The sequence below is a fragment of the Sceloporus undulatus genome, chromosome 5 (assembly GCF_019175285.1).
Source record: "Sceloporus undulatus isolate JIND9_A2432 ecotype Alabama chromosome 5, SceUnd_v1.1, whole genome shotgun sequence".
NCBI classification, from domain to species: domain Eukaryota; kingdom Metazoa; phylum Chordata; class Lepidosauria; order Squamata; family Phrynosomatidae; genus Sceloporus; species Sceloporus undulatus.
The window spans coordinates 140382372-140409017 of NC_056526.1; the positions used below are offsets into that span (position 1 = coordinate 140382372).

The 26646-nt window shown below is 40.3% G+C and overlaps 1 protein-coding gene across 3 annotated transcripts in view; it reads left to right on the plus strand.

Annotated features, from left to right (window-relative positions):
• Positions 1-26646, plus strand: part of FSTL5 (follistatin like 5) — a 420360-nt gene that overhangs the window by 237339 nt on the left and 156375 nt on the right. For all 3 annotated transcript variants that reach the window (XM_042470475.1, XM_042470477.1, XM_042470476.1), the window contains one exon: positions 1696-1816. In XM_042470475.1, coding sequence (XP_042326409.1) covers positions 1696-1816 — 121 coding nt within the window. The remainder of the gene's footprint in view (positions 1-1695; positions 1817-26646) is intronic.

The window sequence follows — 26646 nt, forward strand, 5'->3', positions numbered from 1 at the left end:
TGTGATCCTCCAACCCCCAGAGGAGGAGGTTCAACCAGGTCCTAGTGCCGAAGAGAGACCTTCTATGGTACCACTGCCTAGTGGGGACTCTGGGGACGAAGCTGCGTGCAGGTGCCTTCTTTCAAAGAGAGAAGAGCTGGAAGTGCTTGCAGGCGCAGATCACAGAGAATTGCCGAGAGGCAATTAGCCAACCAGCCTCAGGTGCACGAGGAGAGTTTCCCTTACTTAAGTGGGAGAGAGACTAATGCTGGTTGCTAGAGTTTATTCTGTCCGGGAATGCTGCCAGCAGACACTTGACAGTAGCTGATAACAGAGCCTTAGCACAGTGGAAGTGAAAGAAAGCAGACCTTGCAAGGAACCAGTCTGAGAGCAGTCCGAGAAAACAAGCCGAGTTCAGAATTCCAGAAGTCCAAACGTTCCAAGAGTCAAGCCGAAGTCAGGATACCGAGAAACAGAGTTGGTCAAACAGTCCAAGGTCAAAACAGCCAAGAGATAACAAAGTCCGGTCCAAGGTCAAGGTAACAAAGAATCCTAGTGCTAGCAGCAATCACGCCGAGAGATCATGCAATAAACTCAGCAACCAGCATTAGTCCTCTCCCATCTCTACTTAAGTAAGGGAAACTCTCCCTCGTCCACCTGAGGCTGGTTGGCTAATTGCCCTCGGCATCTCTGTGATCTGCGCCTGCAAGCACCTCAGCTCTTCTCTCTTTGAAAGAAGGCACCTGCACGCAAGCTTCTCCCCCAGAGTCCCACTAAGCAGTGGCACCATAGAAGGTCTCTCTTCGCACAGGACTGGTTGAACCTCCTCCTCTGGGGTTGGAGGATCACAGCTGGGACCTGGCAGGGCAGGAACAGCACCTGGTGTTGGCCTCAATCAGCCCTTGCTCTGGAGGAGGCTCATCCTCCGAGAGCTGATCTTGGCTGGCCATGACAATTTGCCACATTACCATTTATGCTACCAATTGCATATTGCTTCATTGCAAAATGAGGGGGAATCTGGGATACTGTAAGGAATCATTGTTCTCCATCTGAGTTAGCTGTATTTGCCTTTAGTTGTATTATCACATAGATAGACATGACTGATGTGCTGTTCAGCAGCAAGATGCTGAAATTACAGTAGACTGAGTGGCAAGTAAGTATTTGGAAATGATTTTTTTTAATCAGGAAAACTACACTGGGAGTGGTAAATACCCCCCTCCACATACTGCCTACATGCAGTGTGGACCTGAAAGTCACTAATGCTTGTATAGAAATCCCCCTGTTGCTACTACCTCCATTCTCCTGCAGAATTTTCCATTGGAATGATAGAAACATATGGGAAGGTTAAGTCTTGTCATTGTTTTTTGTTGCATTCACAAGTGGGATGTATTAGAATATTCTGCAGAAATATCTATGAATAAAGCCAAGAGTGATTACAATTTGAAACTTTTGTCTTTATGTAATATAGAACACATGTTTATTGTTTCATTTCATATTGTTCCAAATCCAAATATGCATAGTCAGAAATTTATTAACATTTTAATGAATGACATATATAATTACAAAGCAACTGCAAATCTCTGACTTTACATAGTTCTAGTTCATTGCCCTGCAGTCTCTTTAAAACGATATATTACATGATATTAGAAATACTTAATTATACCATTCAACTCTTACAGCTCCAGTGTAATTTCATGGTTATAATTTTCTTGTCAGGTAATAAAACAGGATGAACTTGGCAAAGATCTCTCTGACTGTTCCCTTTTCGATCTGTTGAAATATGATGATTATAACAGTGACAAGCACCTAGGCCTAGAAGAATTCTATCGGGCATTTCGTGAGTACACTTCCTAGTTTTATTCCAAACAATGTCTATGTATGCTTTATAAATGCTGATATAGTATTTTAAATCAAATACTATATCAGCATCATATGTTTTTTTGCATCATATGTTGAAAATTAAACTTGCTACAATAAAAATTGTCCCTTAATTAAATCTGGATTGGGAAAATGGGACTTTTCTGCCATAAAGACATAAAACAGCCTACAGCTTTGAACAGCACATTGCATTCTATCTGCACCAAGAATTATTGAGGCCACAGAGGGAAGAAGCCAAAATTCCTGTATCCAAGACAGAGCCAAATGACACATGTTCCCCCCATCATGGCAATAGGTTCTGATGGCACAGGGCCCAGTTCCCAAGTCTGGTGTGAACTCTCTGGGTGTCATATGGCTACTTCAGCAACGGACCCATGTTATACCCCCCTTAAGCCGAATTTCAAAAGAACCACACCTATACAGGTATTTACAACACATTTCACTGTGCCGCTCACCTTGAATCACTCCCGCTGGTGTCAGAAGAAGGCACCCATCAATGTGATCAATGATAGGTGACTCATTTTTGGTATTCGAGGAAATGAACTGCCCACTTTTTTGTGTCAGACAGAATACCCACCCACTGTTGCTTTGGAATGTCCAGGTAATGGGGACTTAGGGGAGCTTCAGAGTTAGACACCATCTCCATTCATTGTATTACTATTCCATACCAGATATTTAATGTGGCATTCTTGTTTTGTTCTCTTTTTTGTTTGATACTCCTTTTCTTCTTGGAAATATGTAATACCAACACAAAAATAGCTTTGGTGCAGAATCCATTCTTCTTTCTATCTATGCCTCCTGAACAGAATTTAGGGGAAAAACTTCCATAATTTCCTAATGTTTGTGTCTGAATACCTCTCATTTGCTTGATATATAAGATTCCTGTACTTAGTGTCATGTCTATGCAGCTGTTGGAATCAACCTTAGTGAGTGGCATTTTTCACACTGTGCTAGGTGCTGATGCAAGGCCTGGGTACAAAACCAGCTTGAATGATCTATGTAAATTATCTTGATTTTACTAAGACTTAATTTAAGTTTACATCTCTCTTGCCTTAGGGAGGATCTGTAGTGCAGTTTCTGAGCATTTCTGTAGTATGATTATGAAAAATAATAACTAGAATAGAGTTGTATCTTACCATCTGTGGAAAAAATAAAGAACTGCAGATAGCATAAAATATATTTCAGTGCATGTCTTTAGGACTTTAGCTTGCCTTTAAATTTCTTTTCCAAAGACTTAGGCAATTAAAATCTGTTTAAATATGTAGACAAAATAGGAGTGTGAATCTGGCATGATTAATTATCACTATTGTTTCATTAGCATTTCTTAGTAGGAGATACATTTTTCAGCAGTGTAGTTAATTGGAGCCTTGACTGTCATCTAAAGATGGTAAGTTTAGAATCAAACATGACTGAAAATTACTTTTTGAGCTATATGATTTGGCATTTCTAAGCCAATAGGGATTTAGAATCCACAGCTGAAAAATAAATTTTCTGCTAAGGAGAGTTTTACAGAGAGCTCTACTGAAAGTTTTCCAGTGAACACTTCAAGTTACAAATACAGAGAGATGGTGGTGATAATTTTTACAAACGTCAAAGACAAGTTTATGCATAGGTTGGATATATTTTCTTTTTTTCATGCCCAAACTTCCAGAATCCCACAGCCACTGTAGCCACTTGCTACACTGTATCCAGCATTTGGTGAGTCACATAGGGGCAAAACAGATGGCCCCTTTGTGGTGGCTTCCCGGTGGCTTAGGAATGGCTCATGCTCCCAAGTTGGCTGTGAAACTGCCTGCATGGCAGGTAGCTTTGCGACACTTGGGCCACGCGGTGTTTATACGCCGCACACTGCAGGAGTGCTGCAAAGCTGTGGTGGCAGCAAAAAAGCTGACTTTTTGCCATGTCCCCAATCTGGCGGTCAAAGGAACAGTGTTAAACCACCCCTTCAGGGCTGTCTGTTTCAGCCCATAGTCTCACAATATGTGATTTTTTCCAAACTCTGAGTTTATCTTTTACACATTGATTCACTGGTATTCACAGCCCTTACCAGTTAAAATAACACATATACATAACATAACAAACATAATAATCTAAATATCTCCGAGCACAAATACATACTAACTCTATACATCCACAAATGCTACCAAACATCTGTAAGCTTCTTGACCTCTATTTGAACTTCTCTTCTACCCTTATTGAATTTTGATCTCTTCTTTAATTCGAATATCATACCACTTAGTACACACATCTTTGCTATCATCTACAATTCCTTGTTGCTCTCCACCTTTATGATTCACCCATCTTCCTCTCATCTTGATGAATCAATGTATGTATTAATATAAGTTACTCTAATTTTCATATGCATAATTGTACTAATTATGATTTATCCTAGAAATGTGTGGAATGTATGACTACAGCCTTTCCCTTTTTTTTTTTTACTCCTAACCATTCCTCCTGCACTGCACTTTTGCACTTACCTGCTTTTCAAATAATATGTCATAATGTCTATTTGCATCATATCTACTAATTTCAGCAGCCATTCCTTGTATGTAGGTATTTCCTCTTCCATTTTGTGGCATATAATATCCTTGCCGCCATCACCCTATATACAGATGTATTCTCCGCTTTTCTTTCTCAAAGTTTTTAGCAGAGAACTATATCCTTAAGAATTTATAGAGCACATAATAATCTCTCCAGAAGCAAAAAAAAGTATGTTCAAAAAGCTGGTGTTTTAATCACATACAAAGGTGAGTAAAAGTTTGTAAGGACACTGTGCTTCACAGGATTCTCCTTGGTTCTTATGCTCATATATTCCTTCTCACAGTCCTTTCTTCAGGACATCCCTCTCGCTGTGCAGCTTTTATATGAAAAAGTGTAACACTGTATCCGAGGGTCTCATGGTTGCTTAAAAGTAGAATTAAATTCTGTTGTTAATTAATACCAAGTCCACTTCAACTTATGGGGACCCTTTGAATGATAGGCTTCAAAGTCACCTTATCATCAACAGCTCTGCTCAGGTCTTGCAAATTTATGACTTCCTGGATTGAGACTTCCTTGAATGAAGTCTTCCTCTTTTCCTACTGCCTTCTACATTAAGCATCATTATTGACGTACCAAGCATTATTGTTTTTTTCATGTCTTTTCAAGATATCTCCAAAGTATGACAGTCTCAGTTTAGACTTCTTGGCTTCTGAGAGTTCTTGCTTGATTTGTTTAGAATCCATTTATTTATCCTTTTAACGATCCCTAGTATCTGTAGAACTCTTCTCCAGCACCACATTGCAAGTGAGTGGATTTTCTTCCTGTCTACTTTCTTCAGTGTCCACCATTCACAACCATACAGAGAAATGGGAAATGTGATGGCATGGAGTATTCTTAATATTCAGTAATATATTGTTACACTTCAGACTCTTGTATAGTTCTTTCATAGCTGTTCTTGCAAGTTCCAGACTTCTTCTGATATCTAGATTGCAGTCTCCATTCTGCTTAATGACTGAACCAAGTATAAAAAGTCTTTTCCTCTCTTTCAGCAGCAGAAAGCTACCAGCTTTTTTTCCCCTTTCAGCTATTCTCAAAGATACTACAAAATCTCTTTGCATACTGATAATCCAGACTAACATGACTATGGGCAGGAACAGACCAGCAAATTAAGCTGCCTTCTGGGTGGCTTGGGAGCATGGCATTTACACACTGCATGCTCCCAAGCCATCTCAAAACCACTCAACCAATCAGATGAAGGTGGCCTCAGGATGCTCCAGGGGCATGACATCTACACACCGCATGCTACTGGAGCACCCAGAAGCCACCCTGGGATTGCAGCTGGGCCTCTTAAGTCTGCTTTTTTATTGGCCCAGTAGGAGGGGATCTTTTCTGCTCCTATTTGGGCCAGCTCCAGGGCTGATTGGGACTGCAGTCCGGGGCAGCCCCAATCCACCCTTTTCAGGTGGTCTGTCCCATCCCTTTGTCTCTGAATTCTACCATGGTGAAGGAATTGAAATAGTTCAACACATTAATCCTACAAATTAAATCTTTTACAAACAAAGAAATGATACCCAGTACAAAGTCACTAAAATAATGATATATATTTATTGCCAAATAATAGTAATCTTTATCATTGGTAGCCACTGATCTTCCCCTTTTGGTTACATCTTAAATATAAATGCTTCTATGAAACTCATAAAATTACCTATTCTTAATTTTTGCTTTTACAACTTCTCTGACATGTCATCAGCTGTATCTCTTGCTTACATTAATAAATAATAATAATAATAATAATAATAATAATAATAATAATAATAATAATAATAATATTTTATTTATATACCGCCCTTCTAAAAATCAGGGCGGTGAACAACAGGAAATAACAATACAAATAAACAGAACCATAAAATACGTTAAAAACAATTCAATAAAAATAATAAAATTATCATGTCGGCAAAACAGTGCTGACATGGGGGGGGGGGGAGAATTACTGGTCAGGGTAGGCTTGTTCGACTAAAGGGATTTTTAACCCCTTCCTGAATTGAGGTAGGGAGGTGGCTGAGCGGAGCTCGAAGGGCAGCGCGTTCCAGAGGTTGGGGGCTAAGATGGAGAAAGCCCTCCTAGAGGTGGAATTATATTTCACCTCCGGAACTCTTAACAATAGCTGTCCTGAAGATCGAAGTGCGCGGGGCGGATTGTACGGAGAGAGGCGGTCCTCCAGGTACCCTGGGCCCAAGCCATTTAGGGCTTTATAGGTAATTACCAACACCTTGTATTGCGCCCAGAAGCGAATAGGCAGCCAATGCAAGTCTTTAAGGACTGGTGTTATATGACTGGCCCTGCCAGTGCCAGTGACCAGGCGGGCTGCCATATTCTGCACAAGTTGCAGCTTCCGGGTATGGTACAAGGGTTGCCCCATGTACAGCGCATTGCAGAAATCCAAACGAGAGGTTACCAGGGCGTGTACAACAGTTTCAAGGTCTCCCCGGTCAAGGTAGGGACGCAGCTGGCGTATCAGCCGAAGCTGATAACAGGTGCTCCTGACCGTCGCATCCACCTGAGATGTAAGGTGGAGCGACGAGTCCAGGAGCACCCCCAAGCTGCGTACAGAGTCCTTCACGGAAAGCGTGATTCCGTTCAGAACGGGTGGAACCACCGCCAACCCCGGACCGGGAGAACCTATCACAAGTACTTCCGTCTTCTCTGGATTCAGGCTGAGTCTGTTGTCCCTCATCCAGCCCATTACCGACTCCAGACAGGCCACGAGAGGAGAGATGCCATCCCGGTCACTGCATCAGTCGGAGACATAGAGAAGACTATTTGGGTGTCATCAGCGTACTGATAACACCGCGCCCCATGTCTCCGGATGATCTCTCCCAGCGGTTTCATGTAAATGTTAAAAAGCATGGGAGACAGAATGGCTCCTTGAGGGACCCCAGATGTAAGGGCCCTCTCATCGGAGTGCACGTCTCCCAGCTGCACCATCTGGGACCTCCCGGAGAGGTAGGATCGGAACCACTGGAGCGCAGTGCCCCCGATTCCCACCTCCGCCAGGCGCCCCAGAAGGATACCATGGTCTATGGTATCGAAAGCCGCTGAGATGTCCAAGAGCACTAACAAGGACACGCTTCCCCTGTCAATGCCCAGACGGAGATCATCGACCAAGGCGACCATAGCAGTCTCAACCCCGTAACCTGTCCGAAAGCCGGTTTGAAATGGGTCTAGATATTCCGTTTCATCCAAGATCGATTGAAGTTGGATTGCAACCGCCCGCTCGATCACCTTCCCCAAAAAATGGCAATAGCGAGATTGGCCGGTAATTATTATGCAACAGGGGGTCGAGGGAGGGCTTTTTTAATAGAGGTTTTACTATGGCCAATTTCAAATTTGTTGGAAATTTCCCATCCCTCAGTGAGGTGTTAATAATCCGCTGTAACAACAAGGTTACAGCCGGGCCCCCCCTGTGCCGCTAGCCATGAGGGACAGGGATCGAGAGGGCATGTTGTCTTCCTAACACTTCCAAGGATCTTGTCCACATCCTCGGTACTGACAGACTGAAACTGATCCAGACTAACCAAGTTCACAGATGCCCTGGATACCTCTACTCTAGGTTTTGCTCTAAGGCTGGCCTCAAGACCTTCGCTTATCCGAGAGATTTTATCCGCGAAGAAGTTGTTAAATTGTTTGCAGCAGGCCTTAGAAGGTTCAAGGATCTGGTTCGGGGCAGGAGGGAGCTGAGTTAGCTCCCTCACTACCCTGAACAACTCTGCCGGACGCGACTCCGCGGACGCGACACGTGCAGCATAGAACGAATTCTTAGCTGCACGAATTGCCTCTCCATAGTCCTTCAAAAGGTGGTCTAGGAGAGTCTTGTCGGATAAGCGCTGGTGTTTCCGCCAGCGGTGCTCTAGCCGTTGCAGAACCCGCTTCCTCGCCCGGAGGTCTTCCGCATACCAGGGCTTATGTTTGGAAGCAGGCCTGAGAGGGCGCTTGGGAGCGATACTGTATATAGCCTTAGATAGACCGGTATCCCAGATACCGGTCAGGGCATCAACAGAGTCGCCGTCATTTCCAACCATAAGCCCCTCTAGGGCTTCCTGGAACCTGTTGGGTTCCATCAGCCTTCGAGGGTGGACCATTCTAATAGGTCCGCCACCTCCAGGAGGGATCTGTGTAGACGCCTTGATCACTGCCTCCACCAGGAAATGATCCGTCCATGACAGGGGGGAAATATTGGTTATTTCCGCCCACGGATTTTCCATGCTCGTACAAAACACCATATCGAGCGTATTACCCGCAGAATGCGTTGGACCCGAGACCAATTGAAACAACCCCATGGACGTCATGGTATCCATGAATTCACGAACCACACTGGATGGAACATAGCTGGCCGTGAAGGGAATGTTGAAGTCTCCCAGGACTAAAAGCCTGGGGGACTCCAACAATACCTCCGAGACCAGCTGTGTCAGTTCGTTAAGGGAGTCTGTTAGCGCACGAGGGCTGGTACACCAACAGAATCCCTAGACTGTCTCTGGCTTCAGGGTCAGGTATACACTCGATGTAGGAAGTTTGACGAACATGGTCCTGGAAAGAGACAAGGTGTTCTTATGGATCAAGGCGACACCCCCCCCCCCCCCCCCGCCCACCTAACCTGGTCTGGTCCTTCACTGAGTACCCACAGGTTAGGGCCTGGGCCCACACAGCTTCCCCTCCAGGCCCAAGCCAGGTCTCAGTAATGCAAGCCAGGTCGCAGTTGTTATCCTCAATTAGATCATAAATGATGTGGGACTTGTTCTTAATGGACCTGGCATTGCACAGGAGCAGAGTCAGGATTTGTGGTATGGTTGGAGTGACCCTCAGGTCCCTTTGGTTAGGAGAGGGACAGGAAGGAGAGATAGGTATTAAGCATCGATCTCTCCTTCCCCTGTAACGCAAGTCCCTACTCCTACCGCCATACCTCCCCCTGCCCCACACTACCTCAATAGGAGCTCCGCTCACATTAGATGGACTATCCCCTACCTCCCCAGCCAAAACATCTCCCATTCCCAAATCCTCCCCCTCCCCTCCACAGTACAGCAATAGAGACGAAGAGAAATCGCAGTGAACATTCTTCGTCTACAGCCGGCAAGTACGTCTCCTCTGCCCTCTAACGGCCCTTGCGAAAGCGCTGTTCTGGCGGCGAGAAAGTCCTCCGGGCCGCTGCCCAGGTGAAGAAGGGCGGGCATTCTTTTATTTATTTATTTTAATAAAGGCCCTCCTCTAATCCTCTAATCACCTTCAGTTCCATGTGTTGGCTAAATTCATAGCTGGAAGACAGTGCCACTGTCTTTCCCATGATTTATGTTCTTTCACTTGTCTGTCAGCCTTCATATATTCAGCAAATAAACATACAGTATAGCTGTACAGTGGTACCTCGGGATACGAAATACCCAGGTTACGAAATTTTCGGGATACGAAAAAATCCCATAGGAAATCATTGTTCCGGGTTACGAATGTTTTTTCGGGATACGAAGAAAATTTTTGGTGCTTTTTTCGGCTTTTTCGCACGAAACGCGGCTTTTCCCCATTAGCGCCTATGGCAATTCGGCTTACGAAGGCTTTTCGGGTTACGAAAGCGGCCGCGGAACGAATTAATTTCGTAACCCGAGGCACCACTGTATCTGCATAGAGATTTCCACATGCTTAGCAATCCTGCATTAACTTATTTCTTTATCACTTGGGAAAGTTATGCATGTACACTTTCCTGGTTGTCTTCTGTTGAACTGTCAGAAATCACGGGAAGAGGTAGATGAGCTTCCTTCTTTTGCTTCTCCCAGCATTCAGTAACCATGTAGAAAAGAAAGTTATAATAGCATTTCTCTCTTTGTGTGAAAATATACTGTGTACACATTTCCCACTTTACAAGCACTTTTCAAATACTGCTTATAGCTACAGTAATCCTGTGTTTATTGAAGTCATTGATGGTTTTATATGTGTGTTGTTTTGTAAGTTGAAACATAAAGTAATTTCACTTCCCAGTAGCATACCTTTATGAAATAAACATCAAGGCTGGCAATCCCAAGTAGCCCTTCAGAGTCATGTATAAACGTCCCATGCTTGTAACAAACAACTAAGTAGCAATAAAATATTATTTTGATCACTTAAACAGATGGAAATACATGTATAGTCCCTTCCCTTTATGCTATAAAGTTTGTGGAATAAATAGAGAAAAGAACGCCAAAAAGATCAGAAGTGACTGAATACAGTGAATTGAAATAACAATGATAATAATGTACGATTCTTCCTGTATCTTCTTTAAAGTAAAAAAATATATAATTAACATGATTTGAACTAAGGGTTGTCCATCAGAAATAAGAATAAAGGTTTTGTTTTTTTTTTTTGAGCCAGTGTAGCTTAGAACTAGCTAGTCCAAAATGTGTATTCACTGAAGTAAGAATCAAACCTGGAATGGCAATACAAGTTAAATATGCAGTCTTTAATCGCTATTTTCTTGCATTCACCCACACAGCTCTTGATTAACCTAACTACATCCTTATAATAAGGACAGAATGTGGGAGTTAAACAGTGGGTTATTACGAAGACACCTGAATGCTTATTTAATAGAAGCAAGACTAACTTTCAGTGTATTCTGAATTTAAAAAAAGCTTAAAGCAAGATGTGCAGTGTGTGGCTATCCAGATGTCCTAGATTGCAGCTGCCATTATTATTATTATTTTCTTATATCCCACCTTTCTCCCAATATAAGGATAAAGCGGCAAACAAGTATAAAACAACACAACGCATTAAAACACATAAATATAAAAATTAAAAAACAAACAATTTTAAGGTTTAAAAGAGTTATAAATTAAAGTATAATATATTAAAATGCAAACCATTAAAATTTGTATAGCCCAGCATTAAAAACCCAGTTCTTCTCAGCTTGATAGGCCTGACTGCACAGGAACATCTTTACCTGGTGTCAGAAGGATAGTAAGGATGATGCCATCCTGGCCTCTCTAGCGAAGGAGTTCCAAAGTTTGGGAGCAGCCATTGAGAAGGCCCTCTCTCTTGTTCTTACCAAACACACCCGAGAGGGTGGTAGGACAGGGAGAAGTGCCTCTCCAGATTATCTCAGAACTCTGGTGGGCTCATACAGGGAGATGCGGTCCTTCAAATAGCCTGGACCCAAGCTGTATAGGGCTTTATAGGTCAAAACCAGCACTTTGAATTGTGCCCAGAAACCAACTGGCAGCCAAAGGAGCTGTTGCAACGAGGGAGTTGTATGCTCCCTGTAGCCAACTCCAGTTAACAGCCTGGCTGCAGCTCTTTGGGCCAGCTGAAATTTCTGAACACTTTTCAAAGGCAGCCCCACATAGATCACATTACAGTAATCCAAACGAGATGTAACCAGGCATGTACCACCGTGGCCAGATCTGACTTCTCAAGGAACAGGCACAGCTGGGGCACATGTTTTAGCTGTGTGAAAGCACTCCTGGTCATTTCTGATACCTGGACTTCCAGGCTCAGTGCTGAATCCAGAATTACCCCCAAACTATGAACCTGAGTTTTCAGGGAATGTGTAACCCCATCTAACACAGGCTGAATCCCTATTCCCAAATCTGTGGTTTGACTGACCAGGAGCAACTCTGTCTTGTCTGGATTAAACTTCAATTTGTTTACCCTCATCCAGTCCATTACAGTGGCCAGACACTGGTTTAGGACAGAAATAGCTTTCTTGGAATTAGGTGGAAAGAAGTGATAGAGCTGGATATCACCAGCATAAAGTGACACCTTATTATTTATTTACACCTTATTCCAAAACTCCAGATGACTTCTCCCAGTGGTTTCATTTAGATGTTAAAAAGCATAGGTGACAGGACTGAGCCCTGAGGGACTCCACAGGCCAATGGCCGAGGAGTCAAACAGGTATCCCCCAGCACCACCTTCTGAGAGTGCCCTTCCAAGAAAGAATGGAGACATTGTAGAACAGTGCCTCCAAGCCCCATCTCAGAGAAGCAACTCAGAAAGATGCCATACTTTAAGAGATTTTGGACTTTAGCTTCCAGAAGCCTCAGCCATGTTGGCCAATAGTCTGGGATTTTGGAAGAGCACAGTTTGGGGACCACTGCTCTACAGAAACAAATAATATCCATCCAGATTCTTATTAAAACCTTCATATATGAAGTGAAATATAGAATGGAACTGTCCATTCTTCACAGTGTTGAGAAAAGTTATTCATGGATTACAACCTCAAGAATCTCCTTGGCTGACCACTGAGCTTTATGGGACATGTGCTGAAAAGGGACTTTTAAAGCTCTGATTTTCCCATCCTTTCCCATCTCTTACTTTTGAAATATCAGTGTGACTACTCAGTAGCGAAGCTATGTCTACTGCAGGCTGCATAGTGTCATTTATATTTAACAGTTTTCCATCTTGATTTTCAGAAGCCTGTATATACCACAAAGTAGTGGACACATGTTTGCCAAATATACAGATCTAGACCCAGAAAAATTGGATCATTTACTTATTATCCAGCTGTTCTTACAACCTGGGACCCAAGGCAGCCCACAATCACAACAATCATTTGAACAAAGTAAAAACTACAACAACAACAACAACAAAAAACAGTAATGCTGCAGGGTACTTTCTGTTATCGTAACAAGCAACAACAATGAATTTAATTTCAATGACAATAAGTAATAAGTAATGTACATGAATTTTAAAAATAACTCTTAGATATTGATAATAGATGTCAGATAGGTTGATGTAAACATAGATATAGATATCAAGATTACTAGATAGATAGATAGATAGATAGATAGATAGATAGATAGATAGGAAAATATGTAACTGTAGAAAGTGAGGTTTTACCAGTTCTGATTTGTATCACCTTTTTAAAGCCAGTGAGATCCAATATTTTGAGCTGCTTCAAATAAGATCAGTTTCTTCATCCTCCGTCATTGTTTTCATGTTTAATAACTGGTAGCATTTACATTAGCCATTGTGAAAGATCTGAGCTAAGGACATTAAACAAGTAAGCTGCTACCTGTTTTCTTCTTCTATTAATGTCAAGAAGTCCTATGGCAACTTTAAAGAGTCAGTGACTTCTCATGTGTGTTTTGTAAAATTGATTTACTGGTAAATACACAAAAGAGGAATAGGAGCCAGAAACAGGAGATAGGCAAACAGAGAAGCCCTTTTCACAGTTAGTGCCCTTGTGTTCTATCGGTCTTTGACTGAAATGCAGACTTACAGCAAGTGGTAATTTTCATTGATAGCTACAATCTCTCTTGTAATGTGACTGTGGAACTCTTAACAAGTTTTTACTGGATAATGTCTATTATTGCTGATGAGAAGAGATACAGTTTCACCTCTTTAGCCATGCAAAATTCTTTTAAATATTTGGTACAAACTGCTTTTAATTTTTCAAGGTGGGAGTTTTCTGTTTTGTTGCTTGAAGCTCTTGGAGAGAAATTAAGAAAGACATTTTTTTTATCTTTCAGTAAGTCTATAGGTTTCTTCATAATGTTGCATTTTCTTTGATGTATATATACCTCCCTCCCATACACACTAAGTAATCACCTCTCTGTTTTTTTATTTTGAAGTGGAAAACATAGTAGCCTCTTCCTAGCAAATCCGCTCCCCTTCCCACTCCTCCATATCAAATAAATAATCAAATCATTACTATATTACTTTTTCAATATGGAGACTAGTACAATAGAGGAAACACTACCACCACCCTTGTTCCTAGAACAGAAGCACTCAGTCACAGCAGAAAACACACTAAGATGGTAGTGGAGATCTGCTACTTGTGATTGGGGAGATTTGAAAGTGGGTAAGTCCCTTTATCCAAAGCCCAGCCTGTCTGGAGCTGGTGGACATTTTGTAGTTTTCTCTCCTTTTCCATTGGTTACAATAGCTGTGAAATTATATACACTGCCATCAAAAGGAAAAGAGTGAGCTAGGATGCATTATGGGAAGAATGTATCATTGAAATTATACAATTTCCTCAGTTCTGGAGGTGTGTTGCTATATATCCTGTGGGAAAAGCCCTTCTCATAATGCATCCTAGCTCACACTTTTCCTTTTGATATAGGATGGAGAAAGGCCACAGAATTTCCCATATTGTATGGAAGGAATTTAGCAAACTGAGTCTCTTCTTAGAGGTTGGCCCTTTCTTTCTACTCTCAAGGGAGAGCCCCTGAAGATCTGTTACATCTGGGGTGCCTTTCCAGAGACTATAGGTAAGCAGTACTATTATAAGCACCATTACTATCAAATTAAGATTTGTCTTCCTTTAAAAAAAAAAAGAGGTCCATGTCTTTTCTACTGTTTGATAATAACAAGCCATTTGTAGCCACTAATAAGTAGAAAAAGGATTAATTGAAAATGTTTTTCATGTTTTATTTCAGGTTTGGGAATCTGTATTTGGGAAAGGCACCTTTATTTTAGTTATGGAAAACAATCTCATTGAATGTCCTCACTGAATATTTGAACTGCAATTATTATGCAAATGAACACAGTGTGTTGGATGCCATACATAAATGACTTCCATATGCAGGGTATAACTTGAAAATCAAGTTGGTTTCATTCTGTAGTTCAAAGAATATTATTTTCCAGGGAGGGAAATATATATGGTTTTAGGTGATTCCACTTTAAAGTTCATTTCCAAAAGTAATAAGCACATTTATGTATTACTGAGGAATTTCTCAGGAACTCTTGACCTGTTTCTTTATACTGCCTTTCAAGTTGAGCTCCTATAATTTGCTTTCTATTGTGTGTCATTTTTCCTTGTTCACTTTCCATCTACTTCAAAGTCCCCAGAATATCATATTGGTGACCAACTGAAATAAAAATTTAACGTAGGCATTTAGAAGAATCTGCAAGAAAATATTGTAGATGAAAAGGCTTTATTCTTTATATTGCTAGAATGATACCAAAGAGCTAGAAAGAAGAAAGTGGATCTTGGAGGCCTTTTGGGTAGATGTTATTGTGTCCATGAACTGGGTATGTAAATGTTTTAGATAGATTCAGATTACTTTGGGATGGTACTTCTTGATTCAGCAAGGTCTCTTGAGGGTCAGGTAACCTCAGTGGCTATTCATCAGCTTTGGCTGGTTTGTGTGTTATGAACATTCCCGGACTGAGTGACCCTTACTACATAGGGTCATGCTCTGGATAACATCCCATTTAGTTTCCTGCAGTGCATTATATGAGATGTTGTTCCTGAAAATGATCAGTAGCTTCAGCCAGGAAGATTAGTAGCTTGTATAGCTTGTGAATTGTGAATGATCTATGTTGGAATTGGCTCTACTGGTTTAAGAAGTTGGTGATGCTTCCTGGCCTCTGAAGAGGTTCACCAGCTAAAGCTGCAGTTCTTAAGCTTGGATCTCCAGGTATTGTTGGACTTCAGATCCCAGAAACCCCAATCAGCATGATCAGTGGTGAGGGACTTGCAGTCCATCATCATCTGGACACACTTAAGTTGGAGCTGGTAGACTAAACTCAAAAGGGTACATGGCACTCAGTCAGATCAGTGGCCAACACAATAAGAGAAAGGAGGGAAGGAATGAAGAAAGAGAGTGAGATAGAGAGTGGAAGGAGAAAATAAAAAGAAAAAAGCTTAGAATATTATTTATTCAGACAAGATTTTAAAACAAAAAGTTTTTAAAGAATGTACCGGAGGCATTGTGCTGTTTTAAAGTGTAAGGTTTTTAAATGCTTTTCTTTTTAATTGTATTTAATTTTTCAAATAATGTTTTTATTTAATAATTTTTAAATGATCAGTTTTAATATTGTAATAGTTTAATTGTATTTTAATAATCATTTTGTATGTTTTTAACTATTTTGGGGGGAAATGAGATATAATTGATGGTGGTAGTGGTGGTGGTGATGATGATGATGATATTGCTCCAGTAATAGTCTGGAACAAATTGTAAGCCTAGGTAGGATTGCACTGAGAGGGTTGTCTCAAATTCTGATGGTTCTACAGTTCTAGGAAAACCTCTGGCACATAAAGATATGATGGTGTTGTGCTGGAACATGAAGATATTTGGAAAGCAACCATGAAAATTTTTTAGATTGTAAGCCCGAGGGCAGGGAACCGTTTAACTAAAAAGATTGTATGTACAGCACTGTGTAAATTTACAGTGCTTCATAAATAAAGGTTAATAATAATAATAATAATAATAATAATAATAATAATAATAATGACTTGTCCTGACACCCCCCCCCAAAAAAACCCCACTCAAATAAGCATACTAGTATTGTGCTGTAGCACTATTTTTTGTTGTGTAGAGTTTCCAAATGTGATTTAAAAAACAACAACCTCCCAGTGTTTATTTGCCCATCCTCAAAGTAAATTGAAGACAGTCTATCACAATGAAACTTGTATAATATTTATCATTCTATTTATCAGTTGACTTTTTGCTTACCATTACATTTAAGGCCATATGTTCCTTGTATAAAAGTTCAGAACCTATTTATACATTGGGTTTGACCTCCTCCACTTCAGGCTTATAACATTCACATAAATGTAGGATTCTCATAACATAATTCTTCATTCCTCTCCTACGTGGCATGCCTACAAGCACCATAGCAGATCTTTGCATGTAATAAATGAGGAATCTTCCAGTAAATGAGAGGCCTGCATGAAAGCTAATTGTTATTTAAATGTAGGTTGCAAGTCCTTGAATGCATGTCCTTTATCTATGAAAGATGGATAAACAAGTGAAACGGTCAAATACCTGTTCATTGTTCCAATTTATGTGAATCAGCAATTCTTTGTTTCAGTAATCCAGGTAATGCATGATTTCCTATTAGGCTTTATTTATTTTCTGCCACTTCTGTAAATCTTCAGATTTGAATGCTTTCTCTTCTCCTATAGCCTGTAAACAGATAATTACCATCACCCTGAAAAATGAATTGCTACATATAAAGAAACTCAAGACATCAGAAAACAATGCTAAAACTTAGCACAGTTGTTAAGACATTGCTCTGTCAGTAAATGCACATTTTATCTTTATTTGACATTTGTTCCAAATTTGTCTTTGCAAATCTTGGCCTTACATGGACATTTGAACTGACTAAAAACAAAATTCTTCTTCTGTACTACATACATGTTGTGTGGAATTCCTACTGGTGTCTCTGCTGTGCTAGCTGCACATTTCCATTTTCATGGTTGCTGTCAAGCATTCTAACAAACCCATAAGAACAGGAGACTCACCTCTGTATATCATTTGATTAAAATTACAGTCTTAGGCATGTTACAGATCGCCCCTTTCGCTGGGTGCAGCCGTCTGCAGGCTGCACCCAGTGATGCAAACGGAAAAGGAGCTCCGTTTCGGAGCTCCTTTTGTGGCCGGGGAAGGGGCACACTATTCGCCCTGGCACGGCATGATGATGTCACGTCAGCGCCGCCCCATATAGAGGCAGCACAGTTGTGACATCGTAATGGTGGCGGCCGTGTGGAACGGCCACCACCATTTTGTGCGTGCTCCGCACGTGCTAGGGTTGGGGGCGTCAGGAAAGGATGCCCCTTTCTAACCTTAGCACGCACAGAGTGCACACTTTAAGGCCCATTTGTAACAGGCCTTAGACTGTTCTAGAAAGACTTGCCAAGCTCAGCTAGTGGTACATACTGACAGTGAGACTGTTTCCAATAGTGATCTGAAGTGAGTTGTTAGAATAATATGCACATGTTTTTGGGCAGCCTTTTTGGATGTGTTGTAGCCAAGTCGCAGAAATATAAATGTAATGATACTTTGAATGTCAGAAGCCAAAGTGATAAATAGTAAATATTTTTCACCCCCTTCACTAATATGTATAATTAGACATTCCTGTATATAAAACTGTAAGATATAATGTGTGTCAACCTGCCTCTTAAAAGTTTCAATTTCATTACTCATTGGTTCCAGCAATGCCTTCTAGGCTTGACTGCCTTCTTTTAAATGTTTCATATGAGATAAATGCAAATACACAATATCAAAGTTCAGTTTTGATACTGTTTTTAAACCCAAGCATAAAGTCAGGATATAGACATCCATTAAACACACTGGGGGAAAGGGGAATAGGGTAAACTCATGACATTTAAACGAAATGATTTTTCCTGAGTTACCCATGTGCAAACACAACAAACATATACTGAAATTGATTTTTGCATAAATTTGCTTTTCTGCTTGGATAAATTCATGAAAAATATAGAGTACATTTGGTTGAAGATTATTAGCCTTTAAAACCAATTATTGCTATTTATTATGGGAAGTGACATTTAAATGTTGTATAAGAAAAGGGCTGCATTTTCTGTAAGGTTTGTAAAATCAATTTTTGAATGGAAATTAATCAGAAATCTTAACATTCTGACAGAATACTGATGTGAACTTGCATCTTCCGATAAGATACTGTATTGCCCCATGTAGCACATGAGTATGACTTGGATCATAAGATATGTTAACCAAAAGAGATACTGGCAGGAATTCGGGAAACTTCTATTCTGTGAACTTCCTTAACTTACTTTATCTTGGGATTCAAGCCTATATTGCATGTATTGCATAGACATTAGTTCTCTGATGAAAGAGAAATTATGGAGGGATACAGACTGCCCAAAAAGGACAAACCACGCGGCTCTGCCGTGGAACAAAAAGAACCCACAAAAAGCGGGTTCTCCTTGTGGCACCTTTGTGACGCCGTAAGGCACCAATGGTGCACTTGTAGCATCACAACAGCACTGGGACGTGTGGACGCTAAGCGTCCGTCACGTCAAAATGGCGGCACTCATGTGTACAGAGCGCTGCCATTTTGACACTCCCGTCATGTGCCAGGGGTGAGGCCAATATGGACGGTGCATCCTTGGTGAACCCTTAGCATATGATAGGGGTGCCACAAAGGCCTGTGAAAATCGAGCCACAATTTTTCTGCTTTGTTCTCAGTGTCATTTAGAATTTCTTTTGGTAATCTTTTTGCATTTATTTTATCACTACCAAGTGGTCAAGGCCATCCATTTGTTTTCTATTACTTATCTTACCATCACTCTGTAGACTCTCTGGCTATCTGCACACCCTGATCTGTCTGCCATGGTTGTATGGGAAGCTAGTGAGACTGCAGAGCACCAGAAAAATCATTGACTGGTGAGAGACAAAGAACACACACTGTGAACTTTATCGCACAAGGCTCCCAGAGACTGCACTCAGAACAGAATGGAAGGGGCCTGGAATGAGTGAGGGACGAGTGGGGGGACACATTGTATCTCACACACAAGTCCCTCACTCATTCTGTTCTGTTTCCCACCTGTTCCCCATCCGTTCTAGAGGAGGACATTTTTGAGAACTGTTTTGAACAGTTCTCAAAAATCTCCTCCTCCCTGGAACGGACTGGGAATGAGTGTGCAGTAAAATGTGTCTCCCACTCGTTCCGTTCCCTTCCTGGCTCCTTTGGGACCGTTCTCGTCGCATCCCATTAGCCCTGTATGATAAAGTCCAGAGAGAGATAGTGTTGGATTTTTAATGTAAAAATGTTTGATACTAATACGTGTAGATGTCATGAACTGGAAACAATACTTGTGTTTTCCTTGTGTAGTAAGTGAAACTGCTCTTTCTGTCAACCACATTATATTACAAAAAGTCTGTGTGTACTCAGCCTTATATGAGAATGATATAGCCTGCAGGCTGCAGTAAGCCTAAAGGCCATTTCTGTGGCTTCCATGCCTTTTCCAGATCTCTTCTTCCTGTGCAGAAATAAGAAAATAAAGTAAAAAAAGAAATGTTCCTAGAATGTTTGTTTTTGGAAGCCTTTGGGCAATTCCCCTTTAAAGCAAGACCCAAGGCCTTTTTTTAAAGTGTATAGGAGAGGAGATATTTTTCTTCTCTGCTCCACAACCAAAAGTGATTTTTTACCTTTCCTAGAAAGTAATGTAATGAGGTGCAGGCTCCCTCAATCCCCCTTGAATCTCTTAAACTAGACTTAAACAAAAAATTCTGGAAAATAATGTAATCCTTCCTGCTTCTCAAAAATGAGAAGCTGAAAACATTGACTAGCAATAATTAGAATGAATGTTCTGAGGCATGTTGAAAAATCTGATTTCCTTCTTAGGAGCATGTGTTTTGTAAGTATCTGAAGCAAATGATGAAGGGAAACCATCAACATGATGCTTACCCTTCATTTGCTATTTTTCTGATGATGCTCGTATTTTGCATGCCCTATGTTTGCTCTCTCTTCCTCATGATTCAATGTGAATAAGGGAAAACTATAAATCCTATGCCCCCCCCAGCATAAAATTAAGTTCCTGATCAACGAAATGCCTTTTCAGCTTCAAGCAAGATTGCCCTACCACTAACTACCTTTCACTTCTCAAAGATAAGGGAGTTTCAGGAAATATTGGTCTGTGGTGAAGATGACTCTCTGTTTTGGCCTGGATTCAAATGTATAGGTGCCTGGTCTTATAACCTGAATGGAAGAATTCATATTTTGAACTCTTCCAAATATTAAATTGTTTTTGTCTACTATGATATTCATTTAGATATATACTTTTTGTTTGTATTTGAGGTTAAAGAAGGGCAGTTCCACAGCTACCCTGATTGGCTTATAGAAACCTGGTCAGAAATTAATTTTTAATAACATGGATAGATGAATTAGGAATTCCTTTCCCATCAGATTGTTCTCATATCCACATATAGCAAGACTGCTAGAATATTTGATTATTCTTTATTGCATTGTGGAGACACTCCACTGATAAAACTGCCAAATCTTCTGCAATTGATTCATGCTTACATGAGCCCCAAAAAGACCAGAGTCCCCCCATCCCCAACCACACCATCAGCAGTCAAAAATCTATGTAATGGTAAAAAAAATGTTGCAGAAAGTTCCAGAATGTGAAAAGTAATAAAAGTACACAAAAGCTACTATAGTCTGTCTAATGCAAAGAAAAGTGTTGATATTTTTAATCAAAAAATATCCACTTCTGTGTGATTTTGCCTTGTGGTTGAAACTTTATCACACATTTTGTTCACATGAGTCTTTTTAACCAGTGCCATAGCCGGCTGATTGGCCCCTTATTCAGCTCTAAGCGGGGCTATTATAAAATAACAATTAATAATAATAAATAATAAATAATATTTTTATCCAGCTTCTCTGTGCAACATAACTGGGGCGTCTTACAAGGTTAAAACATACATTCCCATATCCCACAATCCCACCCACCCCTAAATTATGAATAAACAGCTTACAGTTTAAAACATAACTTAAAATAATAGACAAAACAGTTAAACAATAGCAACTGCAGAATTAGGGGTGAACAAACCAGGCTTTTTTTAAATGACTGGGTATCTATTCAGGGAAGCCCTGCCGGAAGAGATCTGTTTTAAAAGCTTTTTAAAAGCTGTTTAAGGTGGTAATGCATGAATATTAACTTGTCTGTTGCAAAATTTTTGTCTCTAGTTGTTAAAATTAGAGAGACTGAATTAACAAAAAAAAGGGTCAGGCTAATGGCAACATATCCTAGAACTATAATTATACAACCAATACTAATCTCCAGTGTTGTAACCCAATCTGATAATTTAATTGTATGTAAACTTCCTGTATCTTTTATGTAACCTTTATATTGTAAATGGTTTTAAGTTATCGCAAATCTATGGATTGTAAATAAAGATTGAGTTGTTGATTTTTTTCTTTTGTGAGAATGAAATTATCATAGATTTACATTTCTAACCAAGTCAACAAGAAGTTAATCCTAGCAGCTCTGGCCTCAGTAAAATCCTTGAAATGGCTATCAAGGGCCAAAACGCTCTTCCAGGACGAAAATTATCTGTTTTTCCTTATGAAAAGTGAACATCAGAAGGCTTTTGCCAAACTTCACTTTGAGCAAATGGACTCAAAGGTGATTCAAGGAAGATCCCAGGATATCCTTTTTCTTGATAGACTGTATATATGGGGCACCTAAAGTTGAAGATCTTACACATTACCTGCTGCATTGTCAATTATATAACAGTATTAGAGGGCAATATCTAGCTCCCATCCTCAGAAATTTGAGGGAAAGGGATGATGAAAGCAAGTCCTATTGCAAGGAGTTGAGCCTTTTATTACTCTTAGAGTTGCCTTGTTTGCAGTGAAAGCTGCTATTCTACGGAAGCAAGAAGAAGAAACGGCTGTTGTGCAAATTACAAGAACAGTGTAATCATGTATTTTAAATTTTATAGAAATTTCTTTTTATGTAAGTTTTAACTATATATGTTTTTTCCCTTTTATCTTGTATTCTTTGAAATGGTCTAGAGACTTATTCAATAAAGATGTATGTAAGAAGTTAATCTTTTAAATCTTTTTTAAATACCCAGAGTTCTCTTAGCAATGTTGTGCACCTTGACAGAGTTACGCTCACTTCCTGTTCACTTCTATTTCTGTGACAGAATCTTGCAGTTCTTTACTTTATGTGGGTTTCAGTAAACTTAATCCAGAGCCAGCTGAGGAGAAAGTTGCTGACCTGTCTATGAAAGGATTTAGGAGATCTTGCACTTGGCTGATTTTAGATAAGGATTTGTGGTTTATGTTCTGCCTTTTTTCCAAAGATGTGACTCAAGTTGATAGCATATTCTGCAACTGCTATATGGCTTCCCAGTCTGTAGGCATGTCTGCAAAGAGAGTGCTGCCATATTACATATCCATGCATTGACAGTAGAGCTAGAAATAATATCCATAAACAAAAAAATAGTCAGCAAATGTATCATTCAAGTGTAAGGAAACTGACAAAGAGAATTTTGGACTGATTAGAGTCTTTGCTGTTTGGGACTTAGTATGCATTAAGTTAATACATTATTATTCTGTGCAAATTTTTGAGCGAGCTCTGGTGCTGCAACAAACTGCAGTTCCCAGAATCCCATAGCATTGATCCATGGATTATTTCTGCAGTGTAGATTCAGCCAGAGTATGTTTGAATTCCTCTTTGGGAGAATTTTATGTCAATTAACTATAAGCATTTCAATAGCAATGCATACTGTAGTAATTTAAACTCTTGTTCCTTATGTTTGAATATCCTTGTTACCTTAAAATATTGTACAGATGGTTCTGGAAGACAGTTTATACTTTTTCATCTGGCCCACTTCACTAAATTGTTTCATTATTATAAATAACAACAAAACTTTAGTCAAGTCCTAAAGGAAAAAGCAACAAAGACGAGCATGGGAACAGGCATTTACAAGACTGCAAAATAGCAGCAATGCAATGATCCATCAGAGCACAAGACTGACAGTGCTTCTACAACACATTTACACTGGTGTCAAAAACTAGATAAGATGCAGGGTGAGAACAAACAAGGCATTGCATGCTGTAAGGAATGCTAGGCATTCGGTCTTGTTGACATGGTAGAGGCTGATCTCTTGGAAAGCTGGGAGAAGTAGATATATGAATGAAATTCAAATATGGACTCGCTAGACTCAGTGTTGTTGCAGAATGTCTGCTTTGCCATGAGCTTTTGCACATTTGCAAGGGTCACAAGGAATTTCAGAGAACTAAAGGGCACGTAAAACAATGCACACATTTTAAAATGTGAACACTTGAACTGGGCTTAATTGAAATAAAGCAACAAAGTAGACTTTTGAGAAAGTGTTGCATAAATTAGTTAAATTGTATAAATATATGCACACATTACAAATATGTGTAAGATGAGCAGGGATTTCAGTGTAGAAATTGCAATCTGATACAACACAAGGATGGAAAGAAAATGTAGATAAGATTTGAAGAAACTCAGCAAAATTGACATTGAGAGATTATCACACTCATAAGTGGATAGAAGAATGACAGGCTCATTTTATATAAACAAAAGTTGCCATGCAAAAGATGTGATGCATAACTTCCCATATTTGTAGGTTATCAATAAAGTACAAAGGGAGGGGGAATAACTGTACAAAATACTTCTCCATGCTTTTACAACATATGAAACTATATTCAGGAAATGTAATGCCAAGTAAACCTCCCTTTTTCCAGTTGTCAAAACCTTACACCAAGATATGTTAAAACACCATATTTAATTGGTGTATGGAAGCTTTCCATAGTAACAGTTTCATTTGCCAAAGAAAACAAGAGCCCACCACAGATCATGATTGCCAGGATCTGTTTAGATTATGGCTTTTTGATCATGTTGCTTAGACATAGAAATTGTAGAGGAGGCAGAAGACAGCATCCTGATTATCTTTCATTTTAAACAAATTGAAGTTTTCCAAAATAAACTGATTACATTCCAGGTGCCATTGCAGAAAGTGGAAGAAAGAATACAGCAAAGAGACCCAGGAATTCTCTACTATTTACTGAACTACTATAATGGCATCATAAAAGTGGCCCGTCTTTTCCCATCAAGTTGACTTCAATTTATAAGGATCCTATGAATGAGAGACCTCATCAAAATTTTTGTTGATTGCCTTAGAGGTGGACTGATTCAATGTTCATCTTTTCTTACTCCTTTTCACTTTACCAAATCATTGTCTTTTACAATGAGTCTTGTTATCTTAATTTAAATAATTAATATATTTATATGAAAATCATTAATGGTTTTATAATATTTTTGTGCATGAGTGTGGAGAGCAGACAGAGTTGGGCCAGTGTAGCAACAGCCAATTGGGAGAGAGCTGGTGAAAGCCAAGCACAGTGAAGGCTGGAGAAGCTAAATAGGGCTGTTGCTAAGAGAGAGAGTTAGGAGTTTATCACACTAGCGAAATCCCGTGGGAAAATGGGATTTAAACGAGAGTTAAAGTAGAGAAAACCCAGAAATGCCCAAAGTTTATCATATGATGTTGCTGTTAATATGAAATAATGTGAAGTTAAACCTAAGTTAAACCGGACCAAAAAAAAAAAAAAAAAAGCAACTTTTTACTTTCGGGAAATTCCAAAAGTAAAAAGGTGGCATTTTTCTCCACTTTAACTTTGGTTTAACTACGGCCTGTTACAGACAGCCAAAATAAAGCTGCTTCGAGTCACAGTGGTGGTATGGTGTTTCAATGATGCATGCGTCCTAAGAGTCCAGACACCACACCAAAGCCACGCTCCAGTCCTTAGGGCTGGAGCATGGCTTTGGTGAGACTTCTGGACTCTTAGGACGCATGCATCATTGAAACACCATACCTCCACTGTGACTCGAAGCAGCTTTATTTTGGCTGTCTGTAACAGGCCTTTGTGTCATTTCACTTTAGCAGCAATTCAATGTGATAAACTTCCCGAATTTGCAGGTTCTGCTTAAATTCAAATTTAATTTAACTCTCGTTTAAATCCCATTTTCCCATGAGATCTCGCTAGTGTGATAAACTCCTTAGATAGAGTTTGAGTTCAGTCCAGAGAGGGACAGGTATAGTGAGTGTTTCAGTGTGAGATAGGGACAGTTAGGGGTAGAATCCTGTCCTGGACTGTGGCCAGCACACACAGACAGTGCTGATAAGGATGTCTCAGCAAGGTAATTAGCAAAGCAAGCAACTGAAACAGTCCACAAACATTGCCGAGAGTGAAAGAGAGAACAAGCCGAAAGCTGATGTCAGAAACACAGAGATCACCGTAGTCAGTCCAGTCCAGGGTCAGGGCAGCCAGAAGGTAACAAAGGTCCAGTCCAGGGTCAGGGCAGCCAGAAGGTAACAAGAGTCCTGTCTGTTCCAAAGTCAAGAGTCAGGGCAACAAGGAGTCAAGATACACGAAGCCAGTGTCGGCAGCAATCACACCAAAGGATCATTCAATAAACTCTGGCATTGAATTGGCGTCTCACTGCTTCCTAAATAGGAGACGCCCTCCTCCGTACCTGGTGAGGCTGGTTAGCTAATTGCCTCTCAGCAATTCTCTGGGATCTGCATCTGCCAGCACTCTCAGCCCTGCGTTGTCTATAGGAGGGAACCTCCAAGCCTGGTTCCTCCCCAGAGTCACCACCAGGCTGCTGTACCACCAGAGGAATCCCACCAGCACTAGGACCTGGCTGAGCCTCCTCCTCTGGGGCTGGGAGATCAGGGCTGGGCTCTGGCAGAGCAGGATTAGCACCTGGTGTAGCCTCAATTACCTCTTGCACTGGAGGAGCCCATCCTCCTCCTCATCCTCTGAGACCTGCTCTTGGCTGACCATGAGAAATCCAAAAGCAAGGGACTCCCTATTGGTACACATCCAGAACTCAGAGAGGATTTTGCTGGAGTGGGACATCCTGTAGGATTTGGTTAGCCTGTTTGGCTAGTGTGAGAAGATAATATAATATAAATATTGTGTGAGTTTTAAATGAAAGTAATCCATTTTCTCTAGCGAGAGAGTGTGTAAAAGAAACCATAACAGTAACCATTGTATAGAACAGCTCAATACGTAAAACATTGTTAAAACTGTTGTTTA